Raw genomic sequence first — 26,446 nt, 5'->3', positions numbered from 1 at the left:
TTGGTTAACACTTCTTAATCAAAAACCCATCGAATATTGTGCTGAAATTGAGAAGCATCACAAGCCTGCTTGTGCAGAGAAGCGTTCACATTGTTTCTATCCACCATCAGCCTACAAACGGAGTATCAAAGAGAAGTGGTTCTTCTTGTTAGAAAAGTGCCGCATAGAAAAAAAGCTGAAAGAGCAGAAACTGGAGGGAAGGAGATGCCATGAGTGTAGAAAACCACCAGCGCTTCGTAGAAAAACAACTAGCCGCACGTCCGAAGTAAAAACCCAGTGAGTTAAGATGCACAAATGCAGATTTGATACAGAAAGTCGCACGAGTAAAGAAAAATAATTCACTACAGATGATATGAAACTGCTACTGAGTGTGTGTGAGACTGAATGCACGGAAATATCATTAAATATCAAAAAGAATCACAATTCATCTGCTTCCAGTAGAATAATTACATAATACTGAAGAAAATGGGAAAAACACACAAACATTGCTGTCTTGTTGCAACTGTGGCAAATATGCATTCAGGACTGCGACACACACATTTCACTGATCGCAGTTGGTTAGAAAACCGTAAACATTGCATGGTCGTACTGTTAAACTGTGAGTGTTTGGAGCATCCGGTTGAGGTGTTATGGTGATGGAGAAGGAAAGAGGAAGAGGAGGCAGGCGTGGCGCTCAAGCATCCCTGATGTCCTCCAGCGAGGAACTGCGGTACAGGTACTTCCAGATGGCGTAGTAGTGGATGGCGGCAGCAAGAGCCACAAACACGTGCCAGATGGCGTGAGCGAATGGAATCACACCGTCCGATTTGAAGAAGACGACACCCAGGCAGTAGACCAAGCCTCCGAACGCCAGCTCATACAGCCCGTCTGTGTTATTCTGATCAAAACAAGAACGACACACAGTAACTGACATGAAAATCACTGAATAATGATGTGTTTTTACACATTTTAAAATTAGTGTGAAAAACAAAAAAAAAAAAATCATCCAAAAATTAACAAAGAAGCAATAAAACAAACATTTAAGAACATTTTAAAAACCTTTATAGAACCATTTTTTCTTAGTGTGAAGAACATTTAAAAAAAAAAGAAATCTTTCCACTATGAAAAAGCTTGTGTGTAAAGGAAAGATTGTTAAAGATTTTTCATTTTTAAAGGGTAAGTTTAGGTTAAGTTAAAGGGTAAGTTTAGGTTAAGTTAAAGAGCAAGTTTAGGTTAAGTTAAAGGGCAAGTTTAGGTTAAGTTATAGGGTAAGTTTAGGTTAAGTTAAAGGGTAAGTTTAGGTTAAGTTAAATGGCAAGTTTAGGTTAAGTTAAAGGGCAAGTTTAGGTTAAGTTATAGGGCAAGTTTAGGTTAAGTTAAAGGGCAAGTTTAGGTTAAGTTAAAGGGCAAGTTTAGGTTAAGTTAAAGGGCAAGTTTAGGTTAAGTTAAAGGGCAAGTTTAGGTAAGTTTAAAGGGCAAGTTTAGGTTAAGTTAAAGGGCAAGTTTAGGGTTAAGTTAAAGGGCAAGTTTAGGTTAAGTTAAAGGGCAAGTTTAGGTTAAGTTAAAGGGCAAGTTTAGGTTAAGTTAAAGGGCAAGTTTAGGTTAAGTTAAAGGGCAAGTTTAGGTTAAGTTAAAGGGCAAGTTTAGGTTAACTTAAAGGGAAACTTTAGATTAAGTGAAAGGGCAAGTTTAGGTTAAGTTCAGGTTAAGCTTTTACCCCTTTTTTGCTCTTTTTTTTTTTTTTTTTTTGTAAAGTCCTACACTCTTAAAAATAAAGGTTTCCAAAAACATTCCCCCCCCCACTATAAAGAATCTTGTGATCAATGGAAAGTTTCCATGGAATTTAAAAGTTTTACATGGAACCATAGATGCCTATAAAGAACCTTTATTTTTAAGAGTGTAGCCAACTATATTTACACTGCAGATGTGTAAAAGGCAACTTAATATTTTGATGGTGTTGCATGTAGTGTTTTAGAGAGAAGAGCGAATTAAGTATGTTTGTAGAAAACCCTGAAACAAGTTCGCATTTTAGCACTTCAATGGATTTTTTTGAAAGGGTTTTTGATTTAATGCCTCAGATAAGGTCCATGGTTAACACAGGTTAAGCTCAGGTTAAGTTCAAGACATTGTCACGTTTTATTTTAAAACAAAAATAAATCAGTAATAAGCCCTTACAATTTCGTTCTAAAGCTTTTACTTGTCTTGAAAAAGGTGGTCACTATCAAGAGGCCAAATGGGACTACAGAGGTTGTGAGGACATCAGACATCATCAGCCTGAACAGATAAACTCATCTATTCACTAGTCCACTTTTATAGCCTTGTTGTGTTTTTAAAAATCACGCTCTTGCAAACTATCCGAACTCAAACTTTAAAGGAAAATGTTTTAAAATAAAGATTAGAAGTTGTTGGACACCTAACGATGGTGATGTTCAAGTCATGTGACTGGTGTAGTACGTGGCCTACGTTTAACTTTTTACTTCTGCTGATTGCATTTAGGCTTCAAAATTCAAAAAAGTTGTGAAGATCATCGCAATGAAAAAAAAAAAAATGTATAGGAATCGTAACCTTTTGTTGGTCACAGAGCTTATTTTCTGCAATAATCCAAAAGCCAATGGAAAAGTTGAGCTTTGAATGCAGGGAGTTCTATTTGGTATCCCTAAATGTTTTTAAGCAAGTGTAACTACTGCTCCGAACCACAAGGTGCCCTCAGTGTCTGTGACATGGGATACATGCTGTTTTTTTTTTTTTTTTTTTTGTGTGTCATGAACAGTTCTGCTGCTGCCTTTGACTCCAACAGCATATGAACCCAAAGCAAAGTTTGTGTTTTAGTTCAATAGTGCTTGAATTTCCAAGCACCCCTGTTTGCTTACTACACCATACCCAAGTCTTAATTGTATTGTATAATGCATACTGTACACAGGTGCTGTATTTATTTATTTGTGAGAATGAATCTCACAAAACCTGTCAAACCATGTCTGGATTATATTTCACCCAGAAGTAAAAAAAAAAAAAAAAGTTATGAATATCAAATTGTATTTTAGGACTACTGCAATTTCTTGTTACATTGTTTTCAATTAATGCAGTTATATTATTACACAGTATATATATTGTGTCCGATTCTAAATGGTGGAAATCCCAGATCAAGTGTGAGTCGGTTGTATAACTGACAGAGTGTCTCACTCACAGTGATAATGAATATTTCAGGTGTGACAGGTTGACATGAACAGCCTGAGGACTCGTGAAGGTGATCAGATTTCATTTAGGGGAAAAACATTCAAGGGAACATTCTCGCTTCACAATCAAACATAATGCTGACTAAACATTTAGTTTTCTTCACATCCAGAATGCATAATTACTTCTGAAGGTTAGTAATTAGGTCCTTTTCAGCCGTTTGTTGATGTTCAACGCATTATAATTTTGATATTTACATCCCCTGCAGTGACCCCTCCTACATGAGCTTTAAATCGTCAGGTTAATTAGGGGTCTGCTAATTCATACTTGGCCTTTAGAAGCACATGGATCAGATTAAGTTGATGAGCTCAACAGGAAATGAGCTCACAGACTCACCATTGATGTCATCACCAGCGCAGGAAAGAAGCCCATGGTCAGATAAAACACCAGCTCCACTAACTTATACCTGCACAAACACACACTTCATTATCACACAAATACATGATGACAATCAAACACCTCTTTCACTTACAGGGAAGTTCTCCAGGTAAATATTGATAATTGAGTTCATTGTCTATTGTGTGTTTAATTATCCATTTTGTTGTGATTAAGCCACATACACTTTAAGAAATTACTTATTTGCAATAAACCTTGAAAGTATTTTGTAAATATTTTAATATAATAATTATTATTATTTACAATTTTATGAATAATTTTATAAATACAAATCATAATATTTTATATATTTCAAATGCATGTGTGCTCACTTGGGTGGCTGTACCTGATTGGGACTTTTCAATTCAAAATAATTGAGCTTACCTTAAATCAGAGGTGTCAAACTCAGTTCCTGGAGGGCCGGAGCCCTGCAGAGTTTTGTTCCAACCCTGCTCCAACACACATACCATATAGTTTGCAAATAAGCCTGAAGGACTTGATTAGTTGGATCAGGTGTGTTAAAATGGGGTTGAATCTAAACTATGCAGGGCTCCGGCCTTCCAGGAATTGAGTTTGACACCCCTGCCTAAAGTAAATCACAAGCTATGGAAGCCCGTTTCTGCCACTGAATAAAAAATAAAAAAGGTAATTGTGTGGTTTTTTTTTAAATATATATATCTCACAATTCTGACTTTTTTTTCTCGTAATTGCATGATACAAACTTGCGATTCTGAGCTTTTTTCTCATAATTGCGTGATACAAACTTGCGATTCTGAGCTTTTTTCTCATAATCTCCATAAGTGCGTGATACAAACTTGCGATTCCTGAGTTTTTTTTTTTTTTCCATCCCCCTAATTGCGTGACACAAACTTGCGATTCTGAGTTTTTTTCTTCGTGACATAAAATTGCGTGACACAAACTTGCGATTCTGAGTTTTTTTTTCTCATTCTTGAATTGCGTGACACAAAACTTGCGATTCTGAGCTTTTTTTTCTCATAATTGCGTGACACACACTGCGAACTTGCGATTCTGAGTTTTTTCTCATAATGCGTGATACAAACTTGCGATTCTGAGTTTTTTCTCATAATTGCTTGACACAAACTTGCGATTCTGAGCTTTTTTCTCATAATTGCGTGATACAAACTTGAGATTCTGAGCTTTTTTCTCGTAATTGCGTGACACAAACTTGCGATTCTGAGCTTTTTTCTCGTAACTGCGTGACACAAACTTGCGATTCTGAGTTTTTTCTCATAATTGCGTGATACAAACTTGCGATTCTGAGTTTTTTCTCATAATTGCGTGATACAACCTTGCGATTCTGAGTTTTTTCTCATAATTGCGTGATACAAACTTGCGATTCTGAGTTTTTTTCTCATAATTGCGTGATACAAACTTGCGATTCTGAGTTTTTTTTCTCATAATTGCGTGACACAAAATGCGATTCTGAAGCGATTGCTGAGCGATTTTTTTTTCTCTTCGTAATTGCGTGACACAAACTTGCGATTCTGAGTTTTTTTTTTTCTCGTAATTGCGTGATACAAAACTTGCGATTCTGAGTTTTTTTCTCGTAATTGCGTGATACAAACTTGCGATTCTGAGCTTTTTTCTCGTAATTGCGTGATACAAACTTGCGATTCTGAGTTTTTTTCTCATAATTGCGTGACACAAACTTGCGATTCTGAGTTTTTTTCTCATAATTGCGTGACACAAACTTGCGATTCTGAGTTTTTTTCTATCGTAATTGCGTGACACAAACTTGCGATTCTGAGTTTTTTTCTTGCGATAAAACTTGCGTGACACAAAACTTGCGATTCTGAGGCTTTTTTTCTCGTAATTGCGTGATACAAACTTGCGATTCTGAGATTTTTTTCTCGTCAATTGCGTAATTCTGCGTAATTGCGTGATACAAAACTTGCGATTCTGAGTTTTTTTCTCATAATTGCGTGATACAAACTTGCGATTCTGAGTTTGTTTCTCGTAATTGCGCGATACAACAAACTTGCGATTCTGAGTTTTTTTCTCATAATTGCGTGATACAAACTTGCGATTCTGAGTTTTTTCTCATAATTGCGTGATACAAACTTGCGATTCTGAGTTTTTTTCTCATAATTGCGATACAAACTTGCGATTCTGAGTTTTTTCTCATAATTGCGTGATACAAACTTGCGATTCTGAGTTTTTTTCTCATAATTGCGTGATACAAACTTGCGATTCTGAGCTTTTTTCTCATAATTGCGATACAAATTTGCGATTCTGAGCTTTTTTCTCATAATCGCGTGACACAAACTTGCGATTCTGAGCTTTTTTCTCATAATCGCGTGACACAAACTTGCGATTCTGAGCTTTTTTCTCATAATTGTGTGATACAAACTTGCGATTCTGAGCTTTTTTCTCGTAATTGCGTGACAAACTTGCGATTCTGAGTTTTTTTCTCGTAATTGCGTGATACAAACTTGCGATTCTGAGTTTTTTTCTCGTAATTGCGTGATACAAACTTGCGATTCTGAGTTTTTTTCTCGTAATTGCGTGATACAAACTTGCGATTCTGAGCTTTTTTGCGATTCTCGTAATTGCGTGATACAAACTTGCGATTCTGAGTTTTTTTTCTCGTAATTGCGTGATACAAACTTGCGATTCTGAGTTTTTTTTCTCGTAATTGCATGACACAAACTTGCGATTCGAGTTTTTTCTCGTAATTGCGTGCGATTCTGAGTTTTTTTCTCGTAATTGCACATGATCACAAACTTGCGATTCTGAGTTTTTTTTCTCGTAATTGCGTGATACAAACTTGCGATTCTGAGTTTTTTTCTCGTAATTGCGTGACACAAACTTGCGATTCTGAGTTTTTTTCTCGTAATTGCGTGATACAAACTTGCGATTCTGAGTTTTTTTTTTCGTAATTGCGTGATAATTGCTGACACCAACTTGTGATTCTGAGTTTTTTTTACTCGTAATTGCGTGATACAAACTTGCGATTCTGAGTTTTTTTTTTTTTTCTCTCGTAATTGCGTGATACAAACTTGCGATTCTGAGTATTTTTTCAAATAATTGCGTGATACAAACTTGCGATTCTGACTTTTTTTCAAAATAATTGCGTGATACAAACTTGCGATTCTGAGCTTTTTTCTCGTAATTGCCATGACACAAACTTGTGATTCTGAGTTTTTTTTTTTTCTCGTAATTGCGTGACACAAACTTGCGATTCTGAGTTTTTTTGTTTCGTAATTGCGTGATACAAACTTGCGATTCTGAGTTTTTTTCCTCGTAATTGCGTGACACAAACTTGCGATTCTGAGTTTGTGATTCTGAGTTTTTTTTCTCGTAATTGCGTGATACAAACTTGCGATTCTGACTATTTTTCAAAATAATTGCGTGATACAAACTTGCGATTCTGAGCTTTTTTTCTAATTGTAATTGCATGACACAAACTTGTGATTCTGAGTTTTTTTCTCGTAATTGCGTGACACAAACTTGCGATTCTGAGTTTTTTTCTCGTAATTGCGTGATACAAACTTGCGATTCTGACTATTTTTCAAAATAATTGCGTGACACAAACTTGCGATTCTGAGTTTTGTGATTCTGATTTTTCTCGTAATTGCGTGATACAAACTTGCGATTCTGACTATTTTTTCAAAATAATTGCGTGATACAAACTTGCGATTCTGAGCTTTTTTTCTCTCGTAATTGCATGACACAAACTTGCGATTCTGAGTTTTTTTTTTTTTCTCGTAATTGCGTGATACAAACTTGTGATTCTGAGTTTTTTTTCTCGTAATTGCGTGACACAAACTTGCGATTCTGAGTTTTTTTCTCGTAATTGCGTTGATACAAACTTGCGATTCTGAGTTTTTTTCTCGGTAATTGCGTGATACAAACTTGCGATTCTGAGTTTTTTCTCATAATTGCGTGATACAAACTTGCGATTCTGAGCTTTTTTTCTCATAATTGCGTGATACAAACTTGCGATTCTGAGTTTTTTTTTTCTCGTCAATTGCGTGACACAAACTTGCGATTCTGAGTTTTTTTTTTTCTCTTAATTGCGTGATACAAACTTGCGATTCTGAGTTTTTTCTCTCAATAATTGCGTGATACAAACTTGCGATTCTGAGCTTTTTTTTCTCATAATTGCGTGACACAAACTTGCGATTCTGAGTGTTTTTTCTCATAATTGCGTGATACAAACTTGCGATTCTGAGTTTTTTTTTTCTCGTAATTGCGTGATACAAACTTGCGATTCTGAGTTTTTTTTTCTCATAACTTGCGTGATACAAACTTGCGATTCTGAGTTTTTTTTCTCGTAATTGCGTGATACAAACTTGCGATTCTGAGTTTTTTTCTCTCGTAATTGCGATACAAACTTGCGATTCTGAGTACAAATTGCGTGATACAAACTTGCGATTCTGAGTTTTTTTTCTCGTAATTGCGTGATACAAACTTGCGATTCTGAGCTTTTTTTCTCGTAATTGCGTGACACAAACTTGCGATTCTGAGTTTTTTTCTCGTAAATTGCGTGATACAAACTTGCGATTCTGAGTTTTTTTTTCTCGTAATTGCGTGATACAAACTTAATTATTCTGAGTTTTTTTCTCGTAATTGCGTGACACAAACTTGCGATTCTGAGTTTGTTTTCTCGTAATTGCGTGATACTGAAACTTGCGATTTGCGTGAGATTTTTTTTTCTCGTAATTGCGTGACACAAACTTGCGATTCTGAGTTTTTTTTTTTTTTTTTCGTAATTGCGTGACACAAACTTGCGATTCGATGAGCTTTTTTTTCTCGTAATTGCGTGACACAAACTTGCGATTCTGAGTTTTTTTCTCGTAATTGCGTGATACAAACTTGCGATTCTGAGCTTTTTTCTCATAATTGCGTGACACAAACTTGCGATTCTGAGTTTTTTTCTCATAATTGCGTGACACAAACTTGCGATTCTGAGCTTTTTTCTGCGTGATACAAACTTGCAATTCTGACTTTTTTTTTTCTCGTAATTGCATGATACAAACTTGCGATTCATTTTTTTCTCGTAATTGCATGATACAAACTTGCGATTCTGAGCTTTTTTCTCTCATAATTGCGTGACACAAACTTGCGATTCTGAGTTTTTTTCTCGTAATTGCGTGATACAAACTTGCGATTCTGAGTTTTTTTCTCGTAATTGCGTGACACAAACTTGCGATTCTGAGTTTGTGATTCTGAGTTTTTTTCTCGTAATTGCGTGATACAAACTTGCGATTCTGACTATTTTTCAAAATAATTGCGTGATACAAACTTGCGATTCTGAGCTTTTTTCTCGTAATTGCATGACACAAACTTGTGATTCTGAGTTTTTTTCTCGTAATTGCGTGACACAAACTTGCGATTCTGAGTTTTTTTCTCGTAATTGCGTGATACAAACTTGCGATTCTGAGTTTTTTTCTCGTAATTGCGTGACACAAACTTGCGATTCTGAGTTTGTGATTCTGAGTTTTTTTCTCGTAATTGCGTGATACAAACTTGCGATTCTGACTATTTTTCAAAATAATTGCGGTGATACAAACTTGCGATTCTGAGCTTTTTTCTCGTAATTGCATGACACAAAATTGTGATTCTGAGTTTTTTTTTCGTAATTGCTCGATAATAATGCGTGACACAAAAACTTGCGATTCTGAGTTTTTTTCTTTCTCGTAATTGCGTGATACAAACTTGCGATTCTGAGTTTTTTTCTCGTAATTTTTTCTGAGTTTTTTTCTCGTAATTGCGTGATACAAACTTGCGATTCTGAGTTTTTTCAAAATAATTGCGTGAAAACTTGCGATTCTGAGCAAACTCGTAATTGCGTGATACAAACTTGCGATTCTGAGTTTTTTTTCGTAATTGCGTGATACAAACTTGCGACTGAAAATAATTTGCGTGATACAAACTTGCGATTCTGAGCTTTTTTTTTTCTCGTAATTGCGTGACACAAACTTGCGATTCTGAGTTTTTTTTCTCGTAATTGCGTGATACAAACTTGCGATTCTGAGTTTTTTTCTCGTAATTGCGTGATACAAACTTGCGATTCTGAGTTTTTTTTTCTCGTAATTGCGTGACACAAACTTGCGATTCTGAGTTTTTCTGAGTTTTTTTGCGTGATACAAACTTGCGATTCTGAGTTTTTTTCAAAATAATTGCGTGACACAAACTTGCGATTCTGAGTTTTTTTCTCGTAATTGCATGACACAAACTTGCGATTCTGAGTTTTTTTTTCTTCTCGTAATTGCGTGATACAAACTTGCGATTCTGAGTTTTTTTCTCATAATTGCGTGATACAAACTTGCGATTCTGAGCTTTTTTTCTCATAATTGCGTGACACAAACTTGCGATTCTGAGCTTTTTTTCTCGTAATTGATACAAACTTGCGATTCTGAGTTTTTTTCTCAATAATTGCGTGATACAAACTTGCGATTCTGAGCTTTTTTCTCATAATTGTGTGATACAAACTTGCGATTCTGAGCTTTTTTCTCGTAATTGCGTGACAAACTTGCGATTCTGAGTTTTTTCTCATAATTGCGTGATACAAACTTGTCTCGTAATTGCGTGACACAAACTTGCGATTCTGAGTTTGTGATTCTGAGTTTTTTTCTCGTAATTGCGTGACACAAACTTGCGATTCTGAGTTTTTTTCTCATAATTACGTGATACAAACTTGCGATTCTGAGTTTTTTTCTCGTAATTGCGTGATACAAACTTGCGATTCTGAGTTTTTTCGTAATTGCGTGATACAAACTTGCGATTCTTTTTTTTTCTCGTAATTGCGTGATACAAACTTGCGATTCTGAGTTTTTTTTCGTAATTGCGTGATATTGCTTGCGATTCTGAGTTTTTTCCTTCTAATTGCAAACACAAACTTGCGATTCTGAGTTTTTTTCCTCGTAATTGCGTGACACAAACGATTCTTGCGATTTTTTCTCAAATTGTTTGCGATTCTGAGTTTTTTCTCGTAATTGCGTGATACAAACTTGCGATTCTGAGTTTTTTTCAAAATAATTGCGTGATACAAACTTGCGATTCTGAGCTTTTTTCTCGTAATTGCATGACACAAACTTGCGATTCTGAGTTTGTGATTCTGAGTTTTTTTCTCGTAATTGCGTGATACAAACTTGCGATTCTGAGTTTTTTTCTCGTAATTGCGTGACACAAACTTGCGATTCTGAGTTTTTTTCTCTCGGAAACTTGCTTGATTTTTTTCTCGCGATTGCGTGACAGTTTGTGATTCTGAGTTTTTTTCCTCGTAATTGCGTGATACAAACTTGCGATTCTGAGTATTTTTCAAAATAATTGCGTGATACAAACTTGCGATTCTGAGCTTTTTTTCTCGTAATTGCGTGACACAAACTTGCGATTCTGAGTTTTTTCTCTTATTGCGTGATACAAACTTGCGATTCTGAGTTTTTTTCTTCATAATTGCGTGAACAATAACACAAACTTGCGATTCTGAGTTTTTCTTCTGATACAAAACTTGCGATTCTGTAAATTGCGTGATACAAACTTGCGATTCTGAGTATTTTTTTCTCGTAATTGCGTGATACAAACTTGCGATTCTGAGTTTTTTCTGTAATTGCGTGATCAAATTCGGATTGCGTTTTTCTCAAACTTGCGATTCTGAGTTTTTTTGTCTCGTAATTGCGTGATACAAACTTGCGATTCTGAGTTTTTTTTCTCGTAATTGCGTGATACAAACTTGCGATTCTGAGTTTTTTTTTCTCGTAATTGCGTGATACAAACTTGCGATTCTGAGTTTTTTTCTCGTAATTGCGTGATACAAACTTGCGATTCTGAGTTTTTTTTCTCGTAATTGCGTGATACAAACTTGCGATTCTGAGTTTTTTTCTCATAATTGCGTGATACAAACTTGCGATTCTGAGTTTTTTTTTCTCATAATTGCGTGATACAAACTTGCGATTCTGAGTTTTTTTCTCGTAATTGCGTGATACAAACTTGCGATTCTGAGCTTTTTTCTCTCGTAATTGCGTGATACAAACTTGCGATTCTGAGTTTTTTTCTCGTGATAATTGCGTGATACAAACTTGCGATTCTGAGTTTTTTCTGAGTTTTTTTCTCGTAATTGCGTGATACAAAACTTGCGATTCTGAGCTTTTTTTCTCGTAATTGCGTGATACAAACTTGCGATTCTGAGCTTTTTTCTCGTAATTGCGTGACACAAACTTGCGATTCTGAGTTTTTTTCTCATAATTGCGTGATACAAACTTGCGATTCTGAGTTTTTTTTCTCATAATTGCGTGATACAAACTTGCGATTCTGAGCTTTTTTTCACGTAATTGCGTGACACAAACTTGCGATTCTGAGTTTTTTTTTCTCGTAAATTGCGTGATACAAACTTGCGATTCTGAGTTTTTTTCGTGAATAACTTGCGTGATAATTGCGTTCTGAGTTTTTTTCTCGTACTTGCGTGATTTCTGAGTTTTTTTTCTCATAATTGCGTGATACAAACTTGCGATTCTGAGTTTTTTCTCGTAATTGCGATACAAACTTGCGATTCTGAGGTTTTTTTCTCGTAATTGCGTGACACAAACTTGCGATTCTGAGTTTTTTTTTTCCTCATAATTGCGTGATACAAACTTGCGATTCTGAGTTTTTTTTCTCGTAATTGCGTGATACAAACTTGCGATTCTGAGTTTTTTTTCTCGTAATTGCGTGACACAAACTTGCGATTCTGAGTTTTTTTTTCTCGTAATTGCGTGATACAAACTTGCGATTCTGAGTTTTTTTTCTCAAATATTGCGTGATACAAACTTGCGATTCTGAGTTTTTTTCTCGTAATTGCGTGATACAAACTTGCGATTCTGAGTTTTTTTTCTCGTAATTGCGTGACACAAACTTGCGATTCTGAGTTTTTTTTCTTGCGATTCTGAGTTTTTTCTCGTAATTGCGATACAAACTTGCGATTCTGAGTTTTTTCTCATAATTGCGTGATACAAACTTGCGATTCTGAGTTTTTTTCTCATAATTGCGTGATACAAACTTGCGATTCTGAGTTTTTTTCTCATAATTGCGTGACACAAACTTGCGATTCTGAGTTTTTTTCTCGTAATTGCGTGACACAAACTTGCGATTCTGAGTTTTTTTCTCGTAATTGCGTGATACAAACTTGCGATTCTGAGCTTTTTTCTGAGTTTTTTAATTTGCGTGATACAAACTTGCGATTCTGACTATTTTTCAAAATAATTGCGTGATACAAACTTGCGATTCTGAGCTTTTTTCTCGTAATTGCATGACACAAACTTGTGATTCTGAGTTTTTTTCTCATAATTGCGTGACACAAACTTGCGATTCTGAGTTTTTTTCTCATAATTGCGTGATACAAACTTGCGATTCTGAGTTTTTTTCTCGTAATTGCATGACACAAACTTGCGATTCTGAGTTTTTTTCTCGTAATTGCGTGATACAAACTTGCGATTCTGAGTTTTTTTCTCGTAATAATTGCGTGATACAAAACTTGCGATTCTGAGCTTTTTTTCTCGTAATTGCATGACACAAACTTGCGATTCTGAGTTTTTTTCTCGTAATTGCGTGATACAAACTTGCGATTTCTGAGTTTTTTTCTCATAATTGCGTGATACAAACTTGCGATTCTGAGTTTTTTTTCTCGTAATTGCGTGATACAAACTTGCGATTCTGACTTTTTTTTCTCGTAATTGCGTGATACAAACTTGCGATTCTGAGCTTTTTTCTCGTAATTGCGTGATACAAACTTGCGATTCTGAGTTTTTTTTCTCGTAATTGCGTGATACAAACTTGCGATTCTGATTTTTTTTTCTCATAAGTGCGTGATACAAACTTGCGATTCTGAGTTTTTTTTCTCATAATTGCGTGATACAAACTTGCGATTCTGAGTTTTTTTTCTCGTAATTGCGTGATACAAACTTGCGATTCTGAGTTTTTTTTCTCATATTGCGTGATACAAACTTGCGATTCTGAGTTTTTTTTCTCATAATTGCGTGATACAAACTTGCGATTCTGAGTTTTTTTTTTTTTTTTTTCTCGTAATTGCGTGATACAAACTTGCGATTCTGAGTTTTTTTCTTGCGTGATACAAATTGCGTTTTTACAAACTTGCGATTCTGAGTTTGTGAGAGGGTAAGAGCTTTTTCTCGTAATTGCATGATACAAACTTGCGATTCTGAGCTTTTTTCTCATAATTGCGTGATACAAACTTGCGATTCTGAGCTTTTTTCTCATAAGTGCGTGATACAAACTTGCGATTCTGAGTTTTTTTTCTCATAATTGCGTGACACAAACTTGCGATTGTGAGCTTTTTTCTCATAATTGCGTGACACAAACTTGCGATTCTGAGTTTTTTTCTCATAATTGCGTGACACAAACTTGCGATTCTGAGCTTTTTTCTCATAATTGCGTGACACAAACTTGCGATTCTGAGTCTTTTTTCGTTCGTAATTGCGTGATACAAACTTGCGATTCTGAGTTTTTTTTTCTCGTAATTGCGTGATACAAACTTGCGATTCTGAGTTTTTTTTTCGTCTCGTAATTGCGTGACACAAACTTGCGATACAAATTGCGATGATTCTGAGTTTTTTTTCTCGTAATTGCGTGATACAAACTTGCGATTCTGACTTTTTTTTCTCATAATTGCGTGATACAAACTTGCGATTCTGAGTTTTTTTCTCGTAATTGCGTGATACAAACTTGCGATTCTGAGTTTTTTTCCTCATAAATTGCGTGATACAAACTTGCGATTCTGAGTTTTTTCTCGGTAATTGCGTGATACAAACTTGCGATTCTGAGTTTTTTTCTCATAATTGCGTGACACAAACTTGCGATTCTGAGTTTTTTCTTCTCATAATTGCGTGACACAAACTTGCGATTCTGAGTTTGTTTTCTCATAATTGCGTGATACAAACTTGCGATTCTGAGTTTTTTTTTCTCATAATTGTGATACAAACTTGCGATTCTGAGTTTTCTTCATAATTGCGTGATACAAACTTGCGATTCTGAGTTTTTTTCTCAATTGCGTGATACAAACTTGCGATTCTGAGTTTTTTTTCTCGGAATTGCGTGACACAAACTTGCGATTCTGAGTTTTTTTCTCATAATTGCGGGATACAAACTTGCGATTCTTAGTTTTTTTTCTCGTAATTGCGTGATACAAACTTGCGATTCTGAGTTTGTGATTCTGAGTTTTTTTCTCGTAATTGGCGTGATACAAACTTGCGATTCTGACTATTTTTCAAAATAATTGCGTGATACAAACTTGCGATTTCTGAGCTTTTTTCTCTCATAATTGCATGATACAAACTTGTGATTCTCAGTTTTTTTCTCGTAATTGCGTGATACAAACTTGCGATTCTGAGCTTTTTTTCTCATAATTGCGTGATACAAACTTGCGATTCTGAGCTTTTTTTTCGTAATTGCGTGACACAAAACTTGCGAGTTTTTTTTCTCGAGCGTGATACAAACTTTGCGATTCTGAGTTTTTTTTTCTCGTAATTGCGTGATACAAACTTGCGATTCTGAGTTTTTTCAAAATAATTGCGTGAAACTTGCAAACTTGTGATTCTGAGTTTTTTTCTCGTAATTGCATGATACAAAACTTGCGATTCTGAGTTTTTTCAAAATAATGCGTGATAAAACTGCGTGAGCTTTTTTCTCGTACAAACTTGTGATTCTGAGTTTTTTTCTCGTAATTGCGTGATACAAACTTGCGATTCTGAGTTTTTTTCCAAATAATTGCGTGATACAAACTTGCGATTCTGACTTTTTTTCAACATAATTGCGTGATACAAAACTTGCGATTCTGAGCTTTTTTTTTTTCTCGTAATTGCGTGATACAAACTTGCGATTCTGACTATTTTTCAAAAATAATTGCGTGATACAAACTTGCGATTCTGAGCTTTTTTCTCGTAATTGCATGACACAAACTTGTGATTCTGAGTTTTTTTCTCATAATTGCGTGATACAACCTTGCGATTCTGAGTTTTTTCTCATAATTTGCTCATAATTGCGTGATACAAAACTTGCGATTCTGAGTTTTTTTCAAATAATTGCGTGATACAAACTTGCGATTCTGAGGTGTTTTTCTCGTAATTGCGTGATACAAACTTGCGATTCTGAGTTTTTTTTCTCATAATTGCGTGATACAAACTTGCGATTCTGAGTTTTTTCTCATAATTGCGTGATACAAACTTGCGATTCTGAGTTTTTTTCTCATAATTGCGTGATACAAACTTGCGATTCTGAGTTTTTTCTCATAATTGCGTGATACAAACTTGCGATTCTGAGTTTTTTCTCGTAATTGCGATACAAACTTGCGATTCTGAGTTTTTTCTCATAATTGCGATACAAACTTGCGATTCTGAGTTTTTTCTCATAATTGCGTGATACAAACTTGCGATTCTGAGTTTTTTTCTCATAATTGCGTGATACAAACTTGCGATTCTGAGTTTTTTTCTCTTAATTGCGTGATACAAACTTGCGATTCTGAGTTTTTTTCTCATAATTGCGTGACACAAAACTTGCGATTCTGAGTTTTTTTCTCGTAATTGCGTGATACAAACTTGCGATTCTGAGTTTTTTTCTCATAATTGCGTGATACAAACTTGCGATTCTGAGTTTTTTTCTCATAATTGCGTGATACAACCTTGCGATTCTGAGTTTTTTCTCTCTCGTAATTGCGTGACACAAACTTGCGATTCTGAGTTTTTTTTTTTTCTCGTAATTGCGTGACACACAAACTTGCGATTCTGAGTTTTTTTTTCTCATAATTGCGTGATACAAACTTGCGATTCTGAGTTTTTTTCTCATAATTGCGTGATACAAAACTTGCGATTCTTTTTTTTCATAATTGCATGACACAAACTTGCGATTCTGAGTTTTTTTTTTTTCTCATAATTGCGTGATACAAACTTGCGATTCTGAGTTTTTTTCTCGTATTGCGTGATACAAACTTGCGATTCTGAGTTTTTTCTCATAATTGCGTGACACAAACTTGCGATTCTGAGTTTTTTTCTCATAATTGCGTGATACAAACTTGCGATTCTGAGTTTTTTCTCGTAATTGCGATACAAACTTGCGATTCTGAGTTTTTTCTCGTAATTGCGATACAAACTTGCAATTCTGAGTTTTTTCTCATAATTGCGTGATACAAACTTGCGATTCTGAGTTTTTTTCTCGTAATTTCAATTCTTTCGCTTTTTTCACAAATTGCGTGATACTTGCGATTCTGAGTTTTTTCTCGTAATTTGCGTGTGACACAAACTTGCGATTCTGAGTTTTTTTTTCTCATAATTGCGTGATACAAACTTGCGATTCTGAGTTTTTTTTCTCGTAATTGCGTGATACAACACTTGCGATTCTGAGTTTTTTTTCTCGTAATTGCGTGATACAAACTTGCGATTCTGAGTTTTTTTCTCTCGTAATTGCGTGATACAAACTTGCGATTCTGAGTTTTTTCTCGTAATATACTGACACAAACTTGCGATTCTGAGTTTTTTTTCTCGTCTCGTATTGCGTGACACAAACTTGCGATTCTGAGTTTTTTTTCTCAAATGCGTGATAATTGCGTGAGTACAAACAATTGCTTGCGATTCTGAGTTTTTTTTCTCGTAATTGCGTGACACAAACTTGCGATTCTGAGTTTTTTCTCTCGTAATTGCGTTCTGAGGTTTTTTTTTCCTCATACAAACTTGCGATTCTGAGTTTTTTTCTCGTAAACTCATTGCGTGATACAAACTTGCGATTCTGAGTTTTTTTTCTCGTAATTGCGTGATACAAACTTTCGCGATTCTTGCCGTTTGTGATTCTGAGCGATTTTTTTTTCTCGTAATTGCGTGATACAAACTTGCGATTCTGACTAATTTTTCAAATACAAACTTGCGAATTCTGAGTGTATACAAACTTGCGATTCTGACTTTTTTCAAACTAATTGCGTGATACAAACTTGCGATTCTGAGTTTTTTTCTCGTAATTGCGTGATACAAACTTGCGATTCTGAGTTTTTTTTCTCGTAATTGCGTTTTTCAAAATAATTGCGTGATACAAACTTGCGATTCTGACTTTTTTTCAAAATAATGCGTGATACAAACTTGCGTTCTGAGCGTTTTTTCCGTAATTGCATGACACAAACTTGTGATTCTGAGTTTTTTTCTCATAATTGCGTGACACAAACTTGTGATTCTGAGTTTTTTTCTCATAATTGCGTGATACAAACTTGCGATTCTGAGTTTTTTCTCGTAATTGCGTGACACAAACTTGCGATTCTGAGTTTTTTTCTCGTCATTGCGAATTTTTTCAAATATTGCGTGATACAAACTTGCGATTCTGAGTTTTTTTTCTCTCATAATTGCGTGATACAAACTTGCGATTCTGAGTTTTTTTCTCATAATTGAATACAAACTTGCGATTCTGAGTTTTTTCTCGTAATTGCGATACAAACTTGCGATTCTGAGTTTTTTCTCATAATTGCGTGATACAAACTTGCGATTCTGAGTTTTTTCTTATAATTGCGTGATATGAACTTGTAATTGCAAGTTAAAAAGTCATAACTGTGAGATATAAACTCGCAATTGCGGATGAGAATTAAAGTTGCAGAATTGCGAGTTTATACAAACTCACAGTTATGACTTTTTAACTTGCAATTAAAAAGTACTGGCTGTACTGTACATGACTGAGACTTTCAAATTCAGTTTTTTTCTCGTAATTGCGTGATACAAACTTGCGATTCTGAGCTTTTTTCTCGTAATTGCGTGACACAAACTTGCGATTCTGAGTTTTTTTCTCGTAATTGCGATACAAACTTGCGATTCTGAGTTTTTTTCTCGTAATTGCATGACACAAACTTGCGATTCTGAGTTTTTTTCTCGTAATTGCGTGATACAAACTTGCGATTCTGAGTTTTTTTCTCGTAATTGCGTGATACAAACTTGCGATTCTGAGTTTTTTTTCTCGTATTGCATGACACAAACTTGCGATTCTGAGTTTTTTTCTCGTAATTGCGTGATACAAACTTGCGATTCTGAGTTTTTTTCTCGTAATTGCGTGATACAAACTTGCGATTCTGAGTTTTTTTCTCGTAATTGCGTGACACAAACTTGCGATTCTGAGCTTTTTTCTCGTAATTGCGTGATACAAACTTGCGATTCTGACTATTTTTCAAAATAATTGCGTGATACAAACTTGCGATTCTGAGCTTTTTTCTCGTAATTGCATGACACAAACTTGTGATTCTGAGTTTTTTTCTCGTAATTGCGTGATACAAACTTGCGATTCTGACTATTTTTCAAAATAATTGCGTGATACAAACTTGCGATTCTGACTATTTTTCAAAATAATTGCGTGATACAAACTTGCGATTCTGAGCTTTTTTCTCGTAATTGCGTGATACAAACTTGCGATTCTGACTATTTTTCAAAATAATTGCGTGATACAAACTTGCGATTCTGAGCTTTCGTTCTCTCGTAATTGCATGACACAAAAAACTTGTGATTCTGAGTTTTTTTCTCGTAATTGCGTGATACAAACTTGCGATTCTGACTATTTTTCAAAATAATTGCGTGATACAAACTTGCGATTCTGACTATTTTTCAAAATAATTGCGTGATACAAACTCGCAATTCTGAGTTTTTTTTCTCATAATTGCGTGATATGAACTTGTAATTGCAAGTTAAAAAGTCATAACTGTGAGATATAAACTCGCAATTCTGAGAAATAAAGTCAGAATTGCGAGTTTATATCTCACAGTTATGACTTTTTAACTTGCAATTAAAAAGTACTGGCTGTACTGTACATGACTGAGACTTTCAAATTCAACATAATTGCGGTTACTTTAGCAGTAATCAAAAACAGTCTAGTTGTACATGCATTCAACAGAATAAACACTTTTCGATTGTTAATTATCAAATTTTCAATATTAAATCATCAACACAAACCATATCATATCAACTACAAGACGTCAGAGCAAACATACTTCTCGTGGTAGTTGAACACATAGATGGTCCCGGCGGCCGCCATCAGCCACACAAACCAGCGCATGTGAGCGGCGAGCGGCCCGAGCTCCCGCAGATTGAGCCTGCGGGAAAAACACAAGCTCATTAGTGCTCATCACGCAGGAACATGTGCAACCGTAACACACACACACACACACACACACACACACACACACACACACACACACCCTGATCGATCCAACAACCATCAGCTTGACAAAACCAGCCATGTCTGATTCATTATCACTGCACACATATATTATCAATCAGCTCTTTATATAAAGTTGGATACATGAGTATATATTAACTATATAGCAAATCTCAACTGTTTAATTGCTTATTTCATTGCAAAATGTAAGTATATTATTGCACAGCTCTTATCTGCTAAATGCAACTATAAGGCATGAAGATTTTAAATCAACATCATGATTTTCTTAAACATTGTGTATTGTGTGAAAGTGCTATATAAATACATTTGACTAATAACGTGAAGATCTTTCTACATTAAACATGGTTAAAAAAATCGTACTGATCCCAAACATGGTATTATGGTGTCCAAAAAGACAAGGCAATTTAAATATAAATATGTATTTAATTTTGGAATTCTCTGAAGTGATTTAAATATGACAGAGATGTATACAGAAACGTACCACGGTGTGTAAGAGGCAGCGATAAAGAAGTATATGACGACTCTATCACACATGTGAAAGCAGTGCTCCATGGTCCTGAAAACACAGAGACGGTATTCATGTAAAGTGTGCTCATACTAGAGCTTGTCTACCATATGCACAGAAATGTCATATTTTTAGGAATATAACAGTTCATCAATAGAACGTTTATAGAATCAAACACGAAGGTTCATGAATATGCATAAAGTATATATAAAAAAAAACTAATACTAAAGAAAAACTAAATGGTTTTCAATGTCATGAGAACTGAAATGCACAACTTCTTAAAGGAGTGGTTCACCCCAAAAATTTACATTTACTGAACATTCACTCACCTTCAGGCCATCCAAGATGTAGATGAATTTGTTTCTTCATCAGATTTGGAGAAACGTAGCATCACATCACTTGCTCGCCAATGGATCCTCTGGAGTGAATGGGTGCCGTCAGAATGAGAGTCCGAACAGCTGATAAAAACATCACAATAATCCACAAGTTACCCACACCACTCCAGTCCACCAGTTAATGTCTTCTGTTATTATAGTTGTTAATTTTAAACCATTGCTTCTGGCCAAAATATGAGTCCACAATAAAGCTTCCTCCAGTGAAAAAGTCCATCTCCTGTCGTCCTCTCACATCAAAATCCACCCACATATTTGTTCAGAACGTTTTTGGACTGTTTTGCTTGTTCTGTGCATATTTCTGTCCTGATTCAGACGAGACGATGTTTTCCTCTGGAGAAAGTTTATGAATTATGGACTTTAGCCGTTTAAAGTCAAAAATGTCTCAATGATGGATCTGTTTCTTACAAACACGCATCTTTTCACTTCTTGAGACATAAACTGATGGACTGGAGTGGTGTGGATTACTTGTGGATTATTGTGATGTTTTTATCAGCTGTTTGGACTCTCATTCTGATGGCACCCATTCACTGCAGAGCATCCATTGGTGAGTGATGCTACATTTCTCCAAATCTGTTCTCAACAAACTCATCTACATCTTGGATGGCCTGGGGGTGAGTTTATTTTAAGCACATTTTTGTATGACCTATCCCTGTAATGCAGTGACACTCATGGAACAGTCATTTAATGATTCAGTCTTGCATTTAAATGTCACTGCCACAGTTCTGTGTGATGCTGTACGAAGGCAAACGCACCGCATTTGGCTCTTTTTCCATGAAATGATGTGAAAGACTGTGGAGACGAGGAACAGAGCGATCAGACCCATGCCGTACACCCAGGCCGTGATCCGCCACAAACCCTCATCAAAAAACCCATTCAAAAGAACCCCATCACAACAAACACCTACACAACCAACAGCTACAGAGACGGGCAGAATTAAAGGGAAAAAAATAAGCATTTACAGTTTTTTTACGATCACTATGACATTTTTTTTTCAATACTTCTAACAATTTTCCTAAACTCTTAACACACCAACACACCTACAACATGCAACTGACAAAACAGTTAATTTCATGCTCAAAATCACACATTGCAAACTAAACTCCAACACTAATTTTCAAATTACAATAATACCTTAACACAATAACACTGCAAACATGTCTCAAAATCAAATTATTATTCCAAAACACTAACACATGTTCTCTTCCAAACAGGAACATTTAGTCAATCATAACGCGATGTCATAAAAACACTAACATCGATTGGATAATAACTGTATTTTAGGTGTCAGGTCTGACCTTATACAATATAGACAGTATAGTGCTTTGATCATAGATTGTGTTTTACACTTCAGTTTCTTTTTGGGTTTAGTAAATGCATGTACTGTGTTTGTTTTTTTGCTGCAGAAATTCAATACAAAAATTGAATGAAGCATTTCAGAGTAGCTTTATAGAATGAACCGTTTATGGGGATGAAAAAAGACAGAGACAGAATTGCTGCAGTAAAAGCTTTATTTGCAACAGGACATTAGGAAAAAAAATAAGAAGAAGAAAACAAGTACAATATAACAGTCATTTATAATGTGAAAATGCAAAATATACAAACAGAAAAAGCCACAGAAGAAAAATAAATAAATAAATAAATGTAATCTAATCTGCCTGGTCTTCTGCGTTTGGTCACGTGTTCTCATCCACATCACACCTGATATCTTCTCTGGCGAGGCATCTTGGGAAGATTCTTTTGGTATGCCTTATCCTTCCTTGTATTGTTAAGCTGTGATGTCTTGGCATTCAGAATCCATTGCATCCTGGAGGGACATCTGGAGGGACATCTGGAGGGACGATGGTGAAAAACCTTCCATCTCCAGGCTCAGTAAACTCCTCAGTGGGGTTGAGGAAAGGGGAGTAAGGAGCAAGGAAAAGAGACGAATGGGTGTCAAACCAGGCTCTGACTGCTCTGGGAAAGGTGGAATGCCAGATTGTTCCATGTGATCATATATATATAAATAAAAAAAAAACCGGCCTCCTAAAAATAGCAAGTAAATCTTTTGTTATGCTCTATCATTACATTTACATTTAGCCGACACTTTTATCCAAATTCATTACATTTACATTTAGCAGACACTTTTATCCAAAGCGATTTACAAAATGAGGACAATGGAAGCAATCAAAATCAACAAAAGAGCAAGTGCTATAACAAGTCTCAGTTTGCTTACAGTAACAGTACACAAAGCACCTTTTTTACTGTAAATTATATAATTTTATTATATATAAATTATATAATTATAAAATAAAAAGAAAACAAATAGAATACAAAAAGATTAGAAAAGCTAGTGTTAGTTATTTTTTTTTTTATTTATTTTTTTTTTTTTTTAAGAAAACAAGCAGTAAATGAATAGAGTGCAAGTCTAAAAGGGACAAGTTTTTTTTTTTTTTTTTTTTTTTAAAAATAGTACTATTCCAGAATTTAAGAATAATACTTTTCCACACAAGAGATCCTCTTTTACTACAGTATATATCATATGGTCATGCAATTGAAAGAACCTCAACGCCTGAGTGTGTTCTCTAGATGGGAATAAACTCATAATTTGTATTTGCAGAATTTCAATCAGCTCTTTCTCATTAGCAATGGCATAAATACAGACATATTTGTGTTTCAATTCACAATATGAACAGCTGTTCACTTTGACTTCAGCCTATAAGTTAGTTTTAGAAAATGATGTTATCTGATCTGACATACAGTGTGAAAGCATTTGACAATTTGCCAGCAAAATTACATTGTTTTGGTCTTGGTTGACCTTGTGTGTAAAAGAAGTTCAAGCATTTTAAATTTGTGTTAACTTTATGCTTTTTGTGTCAAAGCAACAAGAAATGTGTTAATTGTATAACCTACAAAGACGGATGTTGTGTTAACTGTGTTAGGAGTTTAGGAAAATTGTTAAAAGTATTGAAATAATTGACATAGCGATCGTAAAAAAAAAAAAAAAAAAAAAAAAAAAAAAAAACTGTAATACATAACATTTAAGAGTGTCACATCTTCATGACTCCAAATGAGCATTCAGGTGGATCTCTTTCATTCTGTTCATTAAAGAGTGAATATTCGTTACCGCATGGGTGTAGCAGTTGGCCGCGTGCTCGTAACACGTGGGCTGGTAACGGCAGTTCACAGATGCCCTGGCGTTCATAAACCTGAAACACAACAAACGGTGCATTCTTAATAACCAACCAGAAAACAGATCGATTCCATCTGATGCATGATTGGACCAATCTTATTGTCTTTAACTTCAATCAAAAACAACAAAAGAGCAATGATATAGTAAGTGCTATAACAAGTCTCAGTTAACCTTAACACAGTATACGTAGCAAGGGCTTTTAAATAATATAATAAATAAAAAGAAAACAGATAGAATAGAAAAAGAATAGAGCAAGCTAGTGATAGAGGTCTTTTTTATAATTGTATAATAAATGAAAAGAAAAATAGATAGGATACAAAAAGATTAGAAAGGTAGTTACAATTCTTTTAATATTTTTTTTTTTAATAGAATTAGAATAGTGAGGGAAAAAGTTAGAGGGTCAAATAAAGATGGAAGAGATGTGTTTTAAGCCGATTCTTGAAGATGGCTAAGGACTCAGCTGCTCGGATTGAGTTGGGCAGGTCATTCCACCAGGAGGGAACATTTAATTTAAAAGTCTGTATACACTACAACATTTCTACATGACGATAAAAATCTAATTGAACTCAATTAAATGCTTGTTAAGAGAAAATAACTGTCATTTATCCTTCTGTAGGAGTCTAAAAAATAAATGTAAAATACAAAGTCATGCTTTTATAAATAGCATAAGCAAATAACATAACCATGCATTTGTGAGCACAGACAGCACCCTGTGACTCATTCTGAGCTGCTTTGGCTATTTCTCCCAGATCTTTGTCTATCACTGATGATGATCTCCATCAGTACACGGGCACCAGCCTGAGGACGTGAGCTCATAATCTGCAGTGTGACTCATACAGATGTTCTGCTTTTCTCAGGTGTGTTTCACTTCAGTCCTAAACTCCTCAAGGATGCAGCAATGATGGTGGTGTGTGATGCAGTGCTGCGTGCTCATTAAAAACACACATGCATTCCCTGCTCCCTGCCTCCCAATTCTGACACTGCTGATGTTTGGAGAGCAGATATCAGACCAGAAAACCCCAATCAGACTGCATAGAGAATCTGATTTCAAAGCAACGTCTGATCTCTAAACAGAGCATTTTATTGCCATGATCAGACCACAGGACGTGCTTTAAACTTAATTTAGGTTTTGATCCATGAATAAAGCATGCATCTATAAGAGAATAACAAATAATAGCACAGGAATAAAATTGCCTGCATAAAGAGATCAGACCATGCACTGAAATGTAACGCCATCAGGTCACAGGATGAACTTTGATCTCAGTGCATAGTCTGATTCCTGCATCACAAACAAAGTTCATGGTCTGATCTGTGGTTATACAATATGTAGCCAACAAAACACATGATCTGTAACCTATGCATGGTTTTATCTCCAAATAGAAAGTCAATAAAACCCTTATTAGCTTGATTTGCACTGATGTGCACTGTCTGGTCTCTAAATAGAGAATGCAGAGTCAATAAAATACATGTTCTGCTATGCATGCGTGATCTGAATACATTAATAAAGATCATGCATTAAAATAAAAGGCATCACATCTGGACGTGCCTGTATGTCAGTGAGCGGGTTTGATCTCAACATAGCACAAAATCAATAAAGATGCATGATCTGATCTCTGGATATAGTTTACAAGATGATGCATGACATGGTTTCTGAACAAACAGCCTCTGTGAATTAACAATAAAGATATAACTAGCAATAACAGAGAGACAGGACAGTGCATGGTAATTGGACCCGTTAGCCTCTGCACTCACCTCTGGAAACTATTAACCCTCTTCATCTCGCCAATTCGAAAATAAAAACGCACTAAATCAATCAGATGATGAAAATGAATCAGATGTCCTCGGCCTGCGACGAAATCCCCATTCACAAAAACCAATCCCCGGTCGAAACGAAACGCGTCCGTGCCACCATAACTGCTCAGATACACCCGAAATCATCCGTAAGAGTCCGTTCTGTCACATCATTCCAACTTGCGTCCGATCCCTCTCGCGTTCTGTGCCTATTAAGAGTTTTACATTTTAAGCATTTCTTTTTTTTCGGCACACTTGATTGACGGGGCCTTCAGCCAATGGGAGCGCGGTCGGCGTGAGGCGCTCGATGCGCTCAACCAATCATCGGCGGGAATGATATCGCTTTGTTTGACGCAACAATGGGAGGGCGGGGCGTACGCTGGCGAGAGAGTTGCCATACCTGTCTGAGTGTGTCCTGTTATTCAAAGTGACACTGGAAAGGACAAATGACGCTTTACCTTTGTCATTCAGCTGAAATATAAAACTATAATTATTAAGTGTAACTATAACCATAACCTAATGACATGTTTAATCCTTAAAATACCTTGGAGTAGCACCATGGTATTTGCATGTGGTAATCATTGACTGCTTCGGTGTCCAAGGACACATTTAATAGTATTAAGTAGCCTACTTTAAGCTAGCATGTAAATACCATGGTATATGGAAATAGTAATCACCAACCTTCAAATCAATTAAATTTACCACGACACACAATATCCAACCAACCACTAAACAAAACTTAAAAAATATCAATGAAAACATGTTGCAACTAATGCTAAAGGCAAACTTGCACAATATTAATGTGAAACAGTGTGTTTGGGTGAAGAGCCGCCGTGGCTCAGGGATTCTGTGACC

The 26,446-nt window shown here is 35.6% G+C and overlaps 1 protein-coding gene across 1 annotated transcript; it reads right to left on the bottom strand.

The window, feature by feature from the left end:
* On the bottom strand, positions 1-25,831 carry mmd (monocyte to macrophage differentiation-associated). The gene is given in 8 exon segments (XM_042716786.1): positions 1-877; positions 3,547-3,616; positions 19,544-19,645; positions 20,213-20,287; positions 21,384-21,514; positions 21,517-21,546; positions 23,735-23,816; positions 25,553-25,831. Coding segments are annotated over 8 exon segments (720 nt in total). The 5' UTR covers positions 25,579-25,831; the 3' UTR covers positions 1-673.
* Between the last annotated feature and the right edge of the window lie 615 nt (positions 25,832-26,446).

The sequence above is a fragment of the Cyprinus carpio genome, chromosome A3 (assembly GCF_018340385.1).
Source record: "Cyprinus carpio isolate SPL01 chromosome A3, ASM1834038v1, whole genome shotgun sequence".
Classification (NCBI taxonomy): domain Eukaryota; kingdom Metazoa; phylum Chordata; class Actinopteri; order Cypriniformes; family Cyprinidae; genus Cyprinus; species Cyprinus carpio.
This window is presented reverse-complemented; position numbering and strand designations above follow the sequence as displayed.